Source organism: Pseudorasbora parva, chromosome 7, assembly GCF_024679245.1.
Source record: "Pseudorasbora parva isolate DD20220531a chromosome 7, ASM2467924v1, whole genome shotgun sequence".
NCBI classification, from domain to species: domain Eukaryota; kingdom Metazoa; phylum Chordata; class Actinopteri; order Cypriniformes; family Gobionidae; genus Pseudorasbora; species Pseudorasbora parva.
Window position 1 is genome coordinate 33128232 of NC_090178.1, and position 16176 is coordinate 33144407.

The 16176-nt window shown below is 37.4% G+C and overlaps 1 protein-coding gene across 1 annotated transcript; it reads right to left on the reverse strand.

The window, feature by feature from the left end:
• Positions 1 to 8712: 8712 nt before the first annotated feature.
• On the reverse strand, positions 8713 to 9783 carry nppcl (natriuretic peptide C-like). The gene is made up of 3 exons (XM_067449774.1): positions 9626 to 9783; positions 9410 to 9539; positions 8713 to 9328 (listed from the first exon to the last, which is right to left on the reverse strand). The coding sequence occupies exons 1-3, from the start codon at positions 9706 to 9708 to the stop codon at positions 9035 to 9037; spliced, it is 507 nt and encodes a 168-aa protein (XP_067305875.1). The 5' UTR covers positions 9709 to 9783; the 3' UTR covers positions 8713 to 9034.
• Positions 9784 to 16176: the final 6393 nt, after the last annotated feature.

The window sequence follows — 16176 nt, forward strand, 5'->3', positions numbered from 1 at the left end:
GCAACTATTGCCACGCCCCCTTAGAATGTCAAGGTCGTATTGGGGTGGAAGTTGGATAAAACAAAGACATCACTTAAATAATTATAACAAATGAAATCAAGCTTACATGTTTACACAGTGTTTACATAATATATAAAATATAGTACAGAACTGTTTGTCATTTTTGGAAATTTAGCATTGAATAAGATTAAAGTTTAATGTCTTCAGTAGCCTGATAGGCCATGCAGGCCTTTTCCCTGTAACTTCTTTAGTAGTAAATAGTGCATTTGAATAGGCTTTTACAATAAAACATCTGTTGGCATGAATTAAAAAAGACAATGTGTACAGTCCCTGCAAAACAAGACATTTAGGATGAAATGTGTGTGCTAATGGTACTCTCTGAGCATGTCTATCCACCCTGACCTTCTAACTGTAACTGTCCCAGACTGAGAGCGAGATGAAGCAGGGGATCAAATCACCCTCATCGTGAGTGTGTGACATTTATAGGAAAGACCATGACCCTTCCCTTTTACCAAGCCATTTCTCACATCGGTAGGGAATCCAATGCCTTTGTACCTGTAGAATCACCAGTGCACACACCTTCAAGTGTACATCTGCAAGTGGTAAAAGCAAAAAAAAAAACAGAAAAATGATTGAAGAAACAGATCATCAAAAGTACACAGATTTCCTGTTTAAAACAAGAACAATCTTTCATAGAGCGACAGGGTAGGCTATAGGTTGGATTATAAATTTGCATAGTGAATTAGATCACAAATCCCATTTGATTAATCGCATTATAATCTTTCTGTTATCCGTCAAAATTTTGCGTTGGTGTTAATTATTTGAAATGTCGTTGACTCTTTGTTGCTTTTCTGCAATTAATCACAGGGTTATACTAGCAATTAACACTGACATGATCATGGAGATTAGGTGCTCCATCATTGCGTGAGGACTGGAAAAAAAATGATTCGTGCTTTATAACAATTAGCTGTCAGAGTGCAATGTTCCGAAGTAAATCTGCACCTTTTTTGCAAGATATGATCGGTAACTTTGCAAAGCTACAGAACTGCCCTTTGTTACTTTGAATGAAAGTAGTCTTGTCCTCTCTGTGGTGTTAAGTATCATCTGAGTTTGCACTGAAGAATGTCGTGACTGCTGTTGTGGCCATTTGGCTTCTTTTGATAGTTCAGAGGTCACAGAGATGAAGAGGCCAAACTGAGTTTGTCACCGGATATTGAAGAGGGGCGTGACAGTTTAAAAATTGCAATCTCACCCTTTAATCATCACAACATCCTTATTAAATGGGGTAGCTGAAATGTATACACTTCTATAAGTATATAATATTAATTTCTAAGCCATTATTCTCATGAAAACCGGTTGAGAGCGCTCAGCAACTGCCCCTCAGAATATTGTTATGTATATCCCTGCTCTCTGCTCCCCAGCCACCAGAGAGAATGTGCTGGGCCGTCGCCAGGGTCAGGCTAAAAATACACGAACACTCGAAGGGTGACCCCGCACCCTTTTCACTGCAGCTATCTTGTGCTCCTGTGGAGTGACCTGCACGATCCACTTCACTCTGTGTGGACTGACTCACATGATTCAGACAGAATCAGACAAGCTTCTGAACGTAACCCTGACACAAACAGCACGTCTGTCAAATATTGCCAACTTCACCCCAGACAGCTCAGACTCTTCGGCTCGTTGAACTCTGGTGACGAGTTGTTTGTTTAAATGCTTTCCTCCAGCGTGGACCGTTCTTTACTAGCTCTGTGCGTTGGTATGTGAGGGTGTTATATATTAACAACTAACCATAAATTGGCATGGCTGTTTGAGCTCAGAGTCCAGGATCTGATCTGTCGGGACAAGTCTAGTGTCTCAAGCTTCATGATATAGTGCTATCTTGTGGTCAAAAAATACATTTAAGGCTATCTGAGCTGAGGATTTTCATTATTTAAAATGAAAATGTACTTGTACAAATGTGTTACTATGAGCAAATATATAGATGATAATAAAAGAAAAAGGTTGGCAGAATGTTGGGTGGCGAAGATTGATTTGAGGTTAGATTATGTTAGTTCCAAAATGTCCCTTTAACTTCCAATTAGGCCTCAGGATGACTTAAAATGATTTAGATTGACTTTATATAATGCTAAAAACATATCAAGGTGTAAACTCAGTCCTATTTATTTGCAAAATACATTTATAATTATTACAAACTATTTTTATTATTAAAGAATACAATTCTTGTAACTTCTGGAATCATAAAAATAATCGTGGCTAGAGGTGAAAATCTAGTTTTTATGTATGTTGTGTCTATGTGATGTTTTTTATGCTTTAAGACAAATCATGAACAAATGTATATGCCAACACCATTGCTGAGTATTTTCTCCTTAAAAGTCCAGTGAACCAAAGATAGTCTCAAAAATGTGGGTTGAAATTGCTACCTTGTATCCGATCATGTCAATGCGCAGACGGGCTTTAGCATAACGCCACTTTGGAATAATAAGTTTCTATCTGCATTCCGAGCAGTTTTGAGATATTGAGCTTGTAGGATTTTGCATTCCATAGCAAAAATGGTATTGGGGACAAGACTCTTTCATACATCAAAATGACAGGGACCCGTATTCTACAATATCAAATTTTTCTCAAATTTGTAAATGGGGATTTTTGGAACAGGCCGAATGCAGATATAACCTTCTACTTCTAAAAAATCACTGTCCGCTTGGAATTATAAGGTTCTATTTAGCAAAACATGACATGAAGCAAGAAACAATAACTTTTCAAGAATATTTTTAATGCGTTTTGGCATTTTGGGGGGCTGAAAATCCAAAAGCGTTTCAAAGTGCAATTTTTTGATAATTATATAAAATTAGTTTTTATGCGTATTCGCATGTGTATTACGTGTTCAGTCTAGACTTGTTGTGTTTCTTTAAAAAGGAATAACACCAACTGGCCTGGCGGCAGAATACAGGGTTTAGTCTTTTTTGGCATTTTAGTCGTCTGTATGTGAATCCCTTTAAAAGGAAAAAGGTTTCATTTTTTAGTACATCATGTAAACAAATTAAGAAAAACCCACAAATTTAGAAACGCTACTTTAAAAATATTTTTAAAATAACACCAAATTAACAAAAATTGGTATTTTTGTAGACAAAGGTCTCAAAAAATGAACTGTGTAAGGGAACAGATTTTTTTTTTAAATAAATCTAAAAATATATATTTATTAACTCCATAACTTGTGTCAACTCCGTCAGATGCACTAAAAAGCATGCTAATTAAATTTAATCACTCAAAAAATTATATAAAATCTTCTGTTATATGATATTTGTTTTCAGTAAAGGATCTAAATCATTAAATACATTCTGTTTATTTTTTGTTTGTTTTTACACTATAATGAACAACCCAGTTTCTAAATTCCTCAATTCTCATCACTCCTTTTATTATTAAACATATATCAAACAATATTATTAGGTAATTAAGACATACATGTCATATCATGTAGTTCCATTGATGTTTTAACATTTATACACAATAAACTGAAAAAAGAATAAGACATTTCGTTCAAAATTAACAAAAACCTTCATCTGACGGTGTAAACTATACTAATGGAGTTGACAAAGAGTTGACAACGGTTGGCTGAGGCCAAATATACTGTACAGTATATGTAAATAGAATCATAAAACAACATTATTTAGAATAATTCCCCATATGCAAAAAACATATTAAATCACATTACACAGACTTTTTAAGAGCATTTGTCAACCGTCAGTTTGTTCATGTTTCATGTTCTCAGTTTATCATGGTCTTATTTCCTGGTTTGTCATGTGATCCATTGTCATGTGATTCCCCTATTCTTGTGTCATGTTTACATTGGTTCATTGTTTAATCATTGTTCACAGGTGTCCCTTGTCTAGGCACTAATCGATGTGTATTTAAGCCCTCATGTTTGCATTGTGCTTTCGTTGAGTGTTGTTTATGTAACCTGCTCTTGGTGAGTGTTTGGCAAACCCTAAGTCTTTTGTCAAGCACAGTAATCCTTGATAAAGGTTACTCCTCTGTGGCCTCCCGAACTGTCTGCACTGCCATGGTCCCATGAACTGCCTGAGCCTCTATGGCTACTTGAACTGCTCCATGGTCCAGCTCTGCCCACGCTTTGTGGCCCATGCCATGGTCCATGTCCTGTTTCCCTGCATGGGCCTGTCCTGCCATCCCACCCTCCTAGACTTGGGTTTTGTTGGGCATCAGGAGCTGCCGTTAGAGGAGGGGATCTGTCACGGTGTGTTTGGGGTTTGCTCGTGTTCTCAGTTTATCATGTCCTTATTTTGCCATGTCCGCTGTCTTGTGTTCTGGTTTGTCAAGTCAATTTTATTTATATAGCGCTTTTTACAAGTCCAATTGTTTCAAAGCAGCTTCACAGTGTTAACAGGAAAATAAGGCAACATCAGCAACTTGATTTGGCTGTACGGCCTCTCTGTCTGGAGAAAACAATGTTATTCAGCTCATTTCAATTATCATATAGTGTTAATGCGGGCAGATCGGTAATATAGTTGAAATTTAAGTGTCCCTAACTGAGGAAGGCAATGGTGGCAAGGAACAAAAACTCCTTCAGGGCCAGAATGGAGGAAAACCTTGGGAGAAACCAGGCTCGTGTGATTTCCCTGTGTTCTTGTCATGTTGTCATTGGCTCATTGTTTAATCATTGTTCACGGGTGTCCCTTGTCAAGTCACTAGTCCATTAAAGGAAGTGTATGTAAAAGTGTGGCCAAAACTGGATCACTATCCTCCCCCCTGACTCGAGGTTGCCAGATAGGCTGCAGATCCAGCACGAACGTTTGTAGCTGCAGCTGTGGTAACTAGAGCAGAGCTGGCAATCCGGATGCCGAAACACTACTGACTTCGTGATTGGTCGATAGGTGAAGGGCGGAGCTTCAGGCCAAAACACGTCAACATCAGTTGATGGCTGCAACAACAATTTTTAAATGACAATATCCTGGCCGGACTGCTGTTGTCAGTGATATCAGTATTTGAAATCAACATGATTTCTTTATGTCTAGTGACACATCAGGACCATTTTATGATTCATTGAAATACGTTTCGTATACAGTTCATTAAAGCCCTTATGTTTGCCATGTGCCTTTGTTGAGGATTGTTTATGTAACCTACTGTTGGTGAGTGTTGCCCGAGTCTGTTCTTAGTCAGGTCATCATCTGCTTTGTATTTGTTCAGGCTGTAAATAAACTGCACTTGGATTCATCAATTTTACCGCGCCTCCAGTGGACCTATCCATGCACCGACATAACCTGATGGAGTCGATGTCTGATGGAGTTGACAATTTATTTATTTCTCCTTAACCACGTGTTGTACGGTGGAGCAATTTAGTTTTTTTCCTCAGTTGTAGATCCCTTAAAGGGGGGGTGAAACACTCAGTTTCAGTCAGTGTCATGTCAATCTTGAGTACCTATAGAGTAGCATTGCATCCTGCATATCTCCGAAAAGTCTTTATTTTTTTAATAATTATATAAGAAAGATGCGCTGTTCCGAGTCTTTCCGAAAAAAGCCGAGCGGGTGGGGGCGTGTCGTGTGAGCGGAGCTAAATAATGACGTGTGCAGCAGCGCTCTGTGTGTTGAGTCGAGTGCGTCATCCCTAACAGCGGGAAAAAAACTTTATTCAAAATAAAAATATGGCTTTTAATCAGATACAGCCATACATCTATGATCCGGAATCAGACCCAGAGGCTGCAGTTGAACAGGAGCAGCAGCAAAAACGACTAGAGCAGGACGTCTCTATGTAGTACAAGTTATACACTAACTATATAATATGCTTAGCGGCTTGTGTTATTTACATATTTATACTTGAATTATATCGTCGTATTTTTGTCTTTGAAGGTGTACATGTGGGAAGTGCAGTTGTGCACGTGTGTGTGTGTGTTTGTGTGTTTACGCGTGGTTTGTGTAGACAGTAAGCGGACTAAAAAAAACACAGACATTTGAAGCAGTCTCACTCACCGCCTGCGGTTCTAACGTTGGGACTGCTCCATCCTTCAGCATTAGGCGATTGGGAAAATCCGGCGTCGAGCTGGGCCTTGTTTATGAAACAGTCGGCACCGAAATGCAGCGAACAGATATAAACATTCACGCAACTCAGTTGCTGATCCGGAAAAGCAAATTACATCCACTGTTGCCTTAACGCGGGGTTTTGGCGAATCTGTGCAGGACTGTCTTGGTCTGGCAACCAAAAACGCACTTTTTTGGTGACATTGTTATGTGCACATCACCTGTCCAGCATCCTACAAGCCAGCGCTTTGATGGGCGTAGGCTGTTGCTTTCGCTCTCTCCCTCGCTCTCTCTCACGCGCTTCCGGTAGAATTGTCCGTAAGGCCCATACAAGGAAATTCCGCCCCCGTTAACGTCAAAGGGGGCGCATGAGCTCAAAAAACTTGCCGAAACTTATGACTAACCGGAAGTAGTATTTTTGACAAAGAAATACTCCCATCAAACGTCCACCTTAACTTTTGAAACTTTGTCTATGTTTAGTATGGGATTCCAAGTCTTTAACAGTGTAAAAAGATCAGTATGCATGAAACAGCATTTCACCCCCCCCTTTAAACTTATCAAAAAAGATTTGCCCCTCAAAGTTATTAGAGAAACTATTACACTGCGATGGTGATGGAGTTGGCATGTTTAAGCAGTGACACAGAGACTTTTATATTGCTTAATATTTAAAATATTACACAATCTATAACTTCCAGGACTGTGTCCTACTGTGAGATCCCCAATGAGCAGGGCATAGCAGGTGCTCCCCAGAGGTAAAGAGGCCAATGACACTGCCTGATTTATTCAGAATTATAAAAACTCCTGACAGAGTTGATGCAAAGTGAGAACACAACTTTTATAGCTATTTTTAATGGAAAATAAAATTCAAAATGTACATGTTGTATTGTTAGATATAAAGATATCCATTTTTTAACGTAACTGTGTTTTTAAAATTTTAATTATTTATTTTTATGTATTGCATTTTTAAATACTTTGTTAGGCAGTTTTACATTGTGACCTCATGCTGATGACAGGTTAAATGTGACTTTTTAAGTATATTTATTGTGTTAACAGTCTTACTTTTTAACAGGTTTTTGTGTTTGGGATATGTTTTTTATATTTTTATATATTTGTCCCTTATCTCAAGAATCAGTGATATAGAAATAACATATCAGAACAGAAATAAGAAATAACGGGCAGAACAGAGGACCGAGATCATCATCATAACAGACCAATTCACCAAATTATTTTTAATAATATGGCTTAATATGGCTATAAAACACTGTTCAGTTTTTAGAAAGATATTTTATTCCTATACTTATAAAATATGTAGTTCTAGTTAAGATTGTATGGCTAAACATAGTAAGGATTTTTTGTTTCATACAAGCTAATCCTAACACCCACACATATATTTCACAGGCTGATTCTGTGAATTTAAGGGATTTTTTCATGCAGCTCCCAAATGATTTAGTGGTTGTGCATGTTTGTGAGACTACCAATTGCTTCCCAGCATTAGAAGAGGAAAGCATTCTGCTTTAGAAAAATGAAGAGCAGTGCTGTTTAAACCCATTTACAGTAATGGTTAATAGTACATCACATTGTTCAATAAGTAGTTTCCATGATTAAGTTCTTTAATAGCTTGCACCTCACATAGCCACCACTAAACCCTAGGCTTCCCACTCATCACAGAAGGATGTGGATCTGTGTACAATGGGAGCTGATTAAGACTGTAAAAATCCTGACACATTCTTCAAATTTGCATATTTGCAGCCCATAAGGAAAACAAATATGCAGAAACAGGTTGAACTCCTTGATTTGCAGTGTGTGGGAGAACACATTGAGAATAACCTGGGTTTAGAAGAGCATAATAAAAACACTTTATGATCAGGGAAAGCAATTAAGATACATGCAGAATGCAAAAAGAAACATGATGGAAGAAATTTTATTCATGCAAAAAGTACAGAAAGTAAGCAGTATACGTTTGCGTTCTATAAATCATGCATTTGTGAGACTATTTGAGACACTTTTTAAACCTTTGTTAACTAGTGAACTACTAGCAGAATATCAAAAATGAAGGACACTGTAGCTCATCTAAATCTCAAAGAACAAGTTAAACACTTTGCTACCTTCATTAAAGGGATACTTCACCGCTTTTTCATATTAAACTATGTTTTTCCCTTAACTAAGACGAGTTGATACATACCTCTCTCGTCTGAGTGTGCACTTAATCTCTCTGACGCGCTGTGACGATCTGATAGCATTTAGCTTAGCCCACTAAGCCCAGTTCATTCACTATGGTACCAAACAGAGATCAAGTTAGAAGTGACCAAACACCTCCACGCTTTCCCTATTTAAATACAGTTACACGAATAGTTGAACGATCAAGTATGGTGACACAAAATAAAACGTGGCGCTTTTCTAAGTGGATTAAAAAGAAGAACTATAATGTATGGCGGAATAGCCCTTCTGAGAGTACTTCGACTCGGCGCAGTAAAAAGTCCTCCTTTTTAGTAGTTCTCCTTTTAAATCCGCTTAGAAAAGCGCCATGTTTTATTTTATTTCATCATACTTGGTCGTTCAAATATTCGTGTAACTGTATTTAAATAGGGAAAGCGTGGAGGTGTTTAGTCGCCTCTAACTTGATCTCTGTTTGGTTCCATAGTGAATGAACTGGGCTTAGTGGGCTAAGCTAAATGCTATCAGATCGTCACTGCGCGTCAGAGAGATTAAGTGCACGCAAACAGACAAGAGATGTATGTATCAACTCGTCTTATTTAAGGGAATAACATAGTTTAACATGAAAAAGTGGTGAAGGATCCCTTTAAGAAATAAATATACAAATACATCTGTCACTTTAAATCCAATGTAAAAATAAGTATATTGAAAGACACAATATAATGAATTTGTCCACCTAACTTTGTACAGCTCTTTTCACAGGGTCCCAGACAAGAGTTTGGTAATGACCTCTACCTAAAACTAAGCAGGACAACAGTCATCTCATCATCTTGGTCCATCTCTCAGTTCATTATTAGCAGCCGAGGCCACTCATAGAGCCGATCCGATCCAGTTTCAGGCCAAAACAGCCTCGATTCCAACCCCTCTTCAACCGGTCCGGTGGAGCTCGCTTCTGATTGGCCAAAGCACTCTTCAAGAGGCGGAGCCAGGCATTCTCGCTCTGCACGGGTACGTCAATCCATTTAGGATATTCCGCAACCTTTAGCCCAGAGCTGAAGGTCTGCACAGGCTCTTCCTCACTCGTGAGGTTCTCAAGATCATCAAGGGTCAAAAGGTCATTGTAGCGCTCAAGGAACTGCTCAATGACCTGAATCGAAGAGACAGGAAATATGTTTCAATGACTGTTTATGACTAAGTAAAATATATGTATGCAAGTGAGGAAGCCCACCTGCATGGCTTTGTCAGGGGTGTGCAGGGCTCGGGTGTGGCCCGGCACCGGATTGGCCAGAAGGACTAGAAGCACCACAAATACAGAGGAGCACAGCATGGTGCAAGTGATATTGGCCCCAGATACACCACTAATGCGAGTCAGGATTTAAAGGAACAGATTTAGATGTGTACACTCAAACACAGATAAAAAAGAGAGACGCATGGGAAGACTTACAAAAGCAATTCTGAAGAAAGTTCTACACAGTACAAACAAAGAAACACAAAAAACAGAAAGAGGTTAGTTTGTGATAATACCATGCATGAAACCAAAAATCAAATTCCCAGATATTTTTCAGATTATAAAACAAAATTATAATCTGTATAATTTTATAATCTCAATTTATATAAATGAAATAATAGACAAATCCAGGTCACAATGCACCCATACACTGTAAAAAAAAGAAAGAAAAAAAAAGAAAAAAGTCTGCAATTGAACATTTTCTTGTGACTGATCACATCTAAATTTTTCAGTCGGCTGAATTGAAATTCTGTGAATTGATGCAAATTAATTCAAAGAAATTTAATTCGGCCAACTGAAAAATCAGTCACTTGAAATTTTTCAATTGGAGACCTGATTTTTTTTTTTTTTTTTTTTTTTTTTTACAATATATGCATATATGAAATTATGTAATTGTATGATTATTATTATTTATTTACTTTTTTTGTTGTTGACATTTTCACGGAAATACATTTCCTCCTCATTTTTTTTTTTTTTTTACAAAAATGATTCTTATTAAATCTAATGAGAATCATTTTTGTAAAAAAAAGAAAAGAAAAAAAAACTTTAAAAAAAAGAAAAGAAAGAAAAGTAAACAACTTTAAAAAGTCCAGACAGAATTTGAGGAGGAAATGTATGGTAAGAGTTGGTAACACTTTACAATACAGATGCACTATTTACACACAGATGAACTGGATTAGTTCATGCTTAACTAATGTACAGATAATCATGAGTTAATGCATTACTAATGGTGAACTACCATTTATTAATGATTACTGCATCAGCAACTATATGAAGATTCAACATGATTAATAGATTAAGTAATTATTTAATTGTTATTAGTTAAATGTGTCATAATAAATTCCTTAATAACATATTATATTAACTAATAATGTAAATGAATGTGTAAATTACCACAACCGGCCAAAGCCATGCATTTCAACTTCCAGTTGTCTGCTTTAATTAATCATTAGCTAAAGGTTTATAAAAGTATCATTATGTTATGACTACTTGTTGGGGCACATGGCTATTAACTAATTCAAAATTAATTCAAAACGCATAACCACAATTGCATATTACTTAATCAATGAATTAATAGCTATTTGCCCCAGCAAGTAAAGTCATAACTTAATGATACCTTTATAATCCTTTAGCTAATGAATAATTAAAGCAGACAACTGGAAGTTTAAATGCATGGCTTTGACCCGTTGTGGTAATTTACACATTCATTTACATATATGTTATTAAGGAATTTATACATTATGACACATTTAACTAATAACAATTCAATGATTACTTAATCTATTAATCATGTTGAATCTTCATTAGTGTCACATCTGTCTGTTGCCACCGCCATCCCTCATTAGTTTAGTTTAGCCCTGTTATGGGCTACCTGTTATTTACCTGTCTTGATTTAAGTCTATGTAAACCAGTGGTGAAGTATCCATTAAAGTGTTGTTTACTGAAGTCATCTTCCTCGTCCTTCTTCATCTTCATCTTCTTCAAGCATTATCATCACCACTGGTGCGTGAAAATTAGTTGCTGATGCAGTAATCATTAATAAATGGGTTAGTTCACCATTAATACATTAACTCATGATTATCTGTGCATTAGTTAAACATGAATTAATGCATATTAGTGCACCCATATTGAAAAGTGTTACCGATTAGTTTTATTCAGTACACTAAAAATCATTTTCTATTTAAATCAGCATAAAGACAGTACAATAAATGCTAGGCTATGAAACCTATATATATATATATCATTAACTTTTCACATTACAAGAATAATAATTATTTTGTTTCACGGTAATGAGAATTTGAGGGAGTGCCAAATAATATATATATATATATATATATATATATATATATATATATATATATATATATATATATATATATATATATATATATAGAGTTAATAAGTTATACAAACACATAATAGTATTTAGTAAAATTCATAGAAAAAATAAACAGTTTAACATGGTTCCACAATTTTCACATGAAAATAAGGAGATAAAGTTTTACTCACCAATAATAGTTTGAGGATCTTCTAAAACCTGTCTGAATGCTTTAGTCCTGCTCCATCCCTCTTGTCAGTTTTTGGCACCTGCTAAGAGCATCCCTGTCTTTCCTTTTCCTCTCTTCCTTCCTCTGAGTGCAGGAATGTGATTTAATGCAAGGGGTGTTTGTATGTCAGTGTGTGTTTGTGTGAGCTTAATAGTAAGGATGAGGTGTCTATATATGCTTTGCTCGTTCCCCCTTCCACTCATACAACACACCTCTTTTCCCTCCCTTTCTCTCTCTCTCTCTCTCTCTCTCTCTCTCTCTCTCTCTCTCTCTCTCTCTCTCTCTCTCTCTCTCTCTCTCTCTCTCTCTCTCTCTCTCTCTCTCCCTCTCTCTCCTTATCTTAATGTCTCTCAGATGATGTCAGAGATATAGGGGGTGCTTGATGTTGTCGGGGTGATCAGGCATGGGGATGCCACCTTCTGCCTGGAATATGACATCATATGCACGCACATCGCAAAAGAAATCGTGACACAAAAGCAGGGCACCACAACCAGGTGTTGCCCTCCTCCTCCCTCTACTTTAAATGATCTCATCCTTCCTTTTTTCATTCCTCATCCATCCATCTCTTGTCCCCTCGCATCCCTCTGTTTGCAAGGTGCGACTTTGGCTGCCAAAAGCACCATGGGCTGGCAGAATATTGTGTCTGTTGAGAGGATGCCAACACTTTTTTAGTGGACTTAACTCAAAGAGATATATAGAGCTTCCAATGTGTGTTTGGATAGGAAAGAGACATTTCTTGCTGTTTCTGTGTCATACGCACAAGTAAAGCAAATGCCTGTGTCCTAAACGCATGGTCAATGTCCATCGTCAGAGTTGCATGAGAATAAAGCTCATTTTCAAAGTGCATTTGGATTATAAGTCATTTATTGAACATGAAACCTTGATTCCCCCCCCCCCCCATTAATCCACTCTTGTGGGTCACTGTGAGAATGTCTTTGTGTCTTTCCACTTCTTTTTTTCTCTCTCTGTGAGTGCCATCACAGACTGCCAGTGCCATCTGCTTACTGCTCCCCCAGGCCTCAACAACACACACACACACACACACACACACACACACACACACACACACACACACACACACACACACACACACACACACACACACACACACACACACACACACACACACACACACACACACACACACACACACACACACACACACACACACACACACACACACACACACACACACACACACACACACAGGTTGGGTTTTCATACTTTATACTGTACAAACTGTATATTCTATCCCCAAAAACACATCACAGAAAACCTGCTGCTTCTTCCAAAAACATCACTTACTATGACTTATAAGCTGTTTTCATCATTGGGACCAACAAATGTCTCCACAAGGACATTTGTTTCTATTTATTATAATGAAATTACAATACAAATAGATTATTGTAATTTTATACATAGGCCTATATATCTTAATTTCAATAAAATAAAATAAAGGACATTTTAAAGTATTGTAGCTAGGTAGGTAGGTCAAGCACCTGAGATTAGCGAGATGCCACCGTTTCCTGAGAATGACCCATACACAAATATTTAGTTCACAGTGTTAACAGTATAAAATATTTAATTAAATATTTAATTAAATGTTCCTCAATGCTGAGGCACTTCCAAGAGGGCCACAAGGTGATTTAAAGGGGTGATGAATTGAGAAATCAGCTTTCCCTTGAGCTTTTGATATGTAAAAGGTCATGGTAATATAAGATTAACGACTGGGTCGTCAAGGTAATATAAGATTGAGCTCAATCTTATATTACCATGACCTTTTATATATCAAAAGCTCAAGGTAAAGTTGATTTCTCAATTCATCACCCCCTTAAATCATCTTGTGGCCCTCTTGAAAGGGGGGTCATATAAGATTGATAGCTAAAAACTTCGTTTTTAGTCAAACAAAGGTTTTATAGACACCAGGCCCAGAAAAAGATGATGTGCTTCATCCTTCATTGCGCGACGAAACACACCTTTACAGAAAGTGCAATTCAGTAACCCCGCGCAACGACTCATGGAGCTGTTCGGATCACTAGCCAGAAGCAATAAACATGCTGAAGAAGATAGCAAGATATTGTGGAAGAAAACAGACGCTGCATAAGCTTCCTTCGGATCATAATAATAGAAATGTGGGATACTTCAATTATTTTTAATGAAGTTCCAGCTTAGGTGGGGAATACCATACGTGTGTTCGCTTCATTTCACAGAAGAATCGTTTGTAAACAAGTGTGTCAGAAACAATGTTGTGTCTTCTATATTGGATCCAACAGGAATGGTGCAACAAACTTACGTGAGTAAAATGTCTTTTTTATATGTAGTTATATAGTCCGGGGGCTGCGTGTTTTCCAGACCTACCGAAATGCACGTAAGAAATTCTTTCTTGATCTGGTTGTGCACGTGTGTGTGTGTGTGTGTGTGTGTGTGTGTGTGTGTGTGTGTGTGTGTGTGTGTGTGTGTGTGTGTGTGTGTGTGTGTGCGGTTCGTGCTTATATTCGACCGAACCTGCGGGCCATGTAATACAGAAACAATATTCCAATCAATCGCGGGTGGATGAGAAAAAAAAAACATTGTGTTTGCTTGATAAAGACGTTTACAAGCCCTGTGGTCGAGAGAATCTTTGCAGTTGCCGCTTTCAAAATAATCTCTCCCTCATGTGAACTGAACTGACAGGGGCATAGATATGACAGCGGAGCTGAAGCTCATTAAATATGCAAATCTTATCCAATCCTAGCCGTGGGCGTTTACTTCCAAGTCTCCATTGCAGTACGCCCATCAAAAACATTATTTGAAATAAGCTAAACCAATATATATATTTATTATTATTATTTTTGTTCACCCCCTCACCAACTTGTTTCCTCTGAAAAAGCAGGATTCCTAGTATTGAAAAATCTGGATGAATGAGGTCGTTTGACTTTAGAAGTGCAATTTCAAAACCTAGAAAAGTAATGTAAATAAACAAAATCAAGAACCAAACCTTTTTACATAATGAATATATGTTTTATTAATGCCATATTTTATCTTGTTCGAATTGTGAGGGAATATGCCTATATAAAAATAAAAAAAATCTGTATGCGTAACCCTGATCCATGAAATCACAAATCACTGTAAGAGCCACGTAAATGAATTTGTTAAAATGAGTGGGAACACTGAACAACATTCAGCTCCTAAATCTTCTGGAACCCTGAAATTTGTTTATTTTAATTATAATTATTTTATTATTTACAAAATATACCCATATATTAAATACATTTGTTAAAAACAAAATATTGTTGTGGACAGTGAAGGCCTTGGAGTCAAAAGTCTGAGAACTGCTAACTTAATTCAATCACAAAGACAACCTTAAACGTGTAGATATAATGCAGTCAGCAACCCAACCCAATCATTTCACTTTACCACAGCACAAACACAATATCCAATTCATTTATGATTGAACTCTCATCATAAAGACACAACAGTGGTATAACACAGTAATAGTCTGACAAGAACACTTCTAGAAAATGAATAGAAAATTCACACACACACACACACACACACACACACACACACACACACACACACACACACACACACACACACACACACACACACACACACACACACACACACACACACACACACACACACACACACACACACACACACACACACACACACACACACACACACACACACACACACACACACACACACACACACACACACACACACACACACACACACAGAGGTATCCCTGGCTTCATAAAAGGCATCAGCGTCCAGAGAGAGGCTCTTGTGTTTGATCAGGTTGAAGCCAGTGTTTTTACGGTTGTGTACCCTGTCTAAGTTTCCCACACTGTGAAGGATCGCAGGTTTATCCAGCCAGCTGCTGCCACTAGCAACCAATCCAGCAGGAACCTAGCAATGGAGCCATTTACAAGATCTAATTACTTTATTTACATTACCTGTGCTTATTTGCTCTAATTACAGATATCAGTCAAATTAAAATATATCATATATAATATACAAGTTGTCAAAAACTCTTTCCATTAAAAAAGTCATAATTTATTATTTGAGCACTTTTTTTGTGTGCAGTTTTACCTTTATTTTGCATATTCAGAAATTAAATGAGTAACAGCACTTTGCAACACTTTTTTTCCCCAGTCTGATATAGTTTGTGCTTCCCCATCCTTCTATAACAGCCTCTGCAAAACCTGTATTACTCTATGACAGTTTAAAAGACAATCCACACACTGCACCGTATCATAACATATTGTGAAGTCTATCATATCTCTAGTTGCTCATTTCTAACACTGGGATCCTTCAGAAGGATATATGGAGAGTGGTATGTGCTACACACACCCCGGCTGATAGAGGTAACAAGATGTTTAGTGGAAACATGGGCTTGTCAGGCCTGGGTGGAGTTGGTGTGCCTGAACACAATTGTGAAACCTGAGGGAA

Bases quoted from the DNA above. Each gene is read 5' to 3' on its own strand.
- nppcl (XM_067449774.1), bottom strand. From the start codon at position 9,708: ATGGTATTATCACAAACTAACCTCTTTCTGTTTTTTGTGTTTCTTTGT. The intron at 9,540-9,625 runs GTAAGTCTTCCC...GACTCGCATTAG, and splicing joins CTTTCTTCAGAATTGCTTTT to TGGTGTATCTGGGGCCAATA. The intron at 9,329-9,409 runs GTGGGCTTCCTC...TCTTCGATTCAG, and splicing joins CCCCTGACAAAGCCATGCAG to GTCATTGAGCAGTTCCTTGA.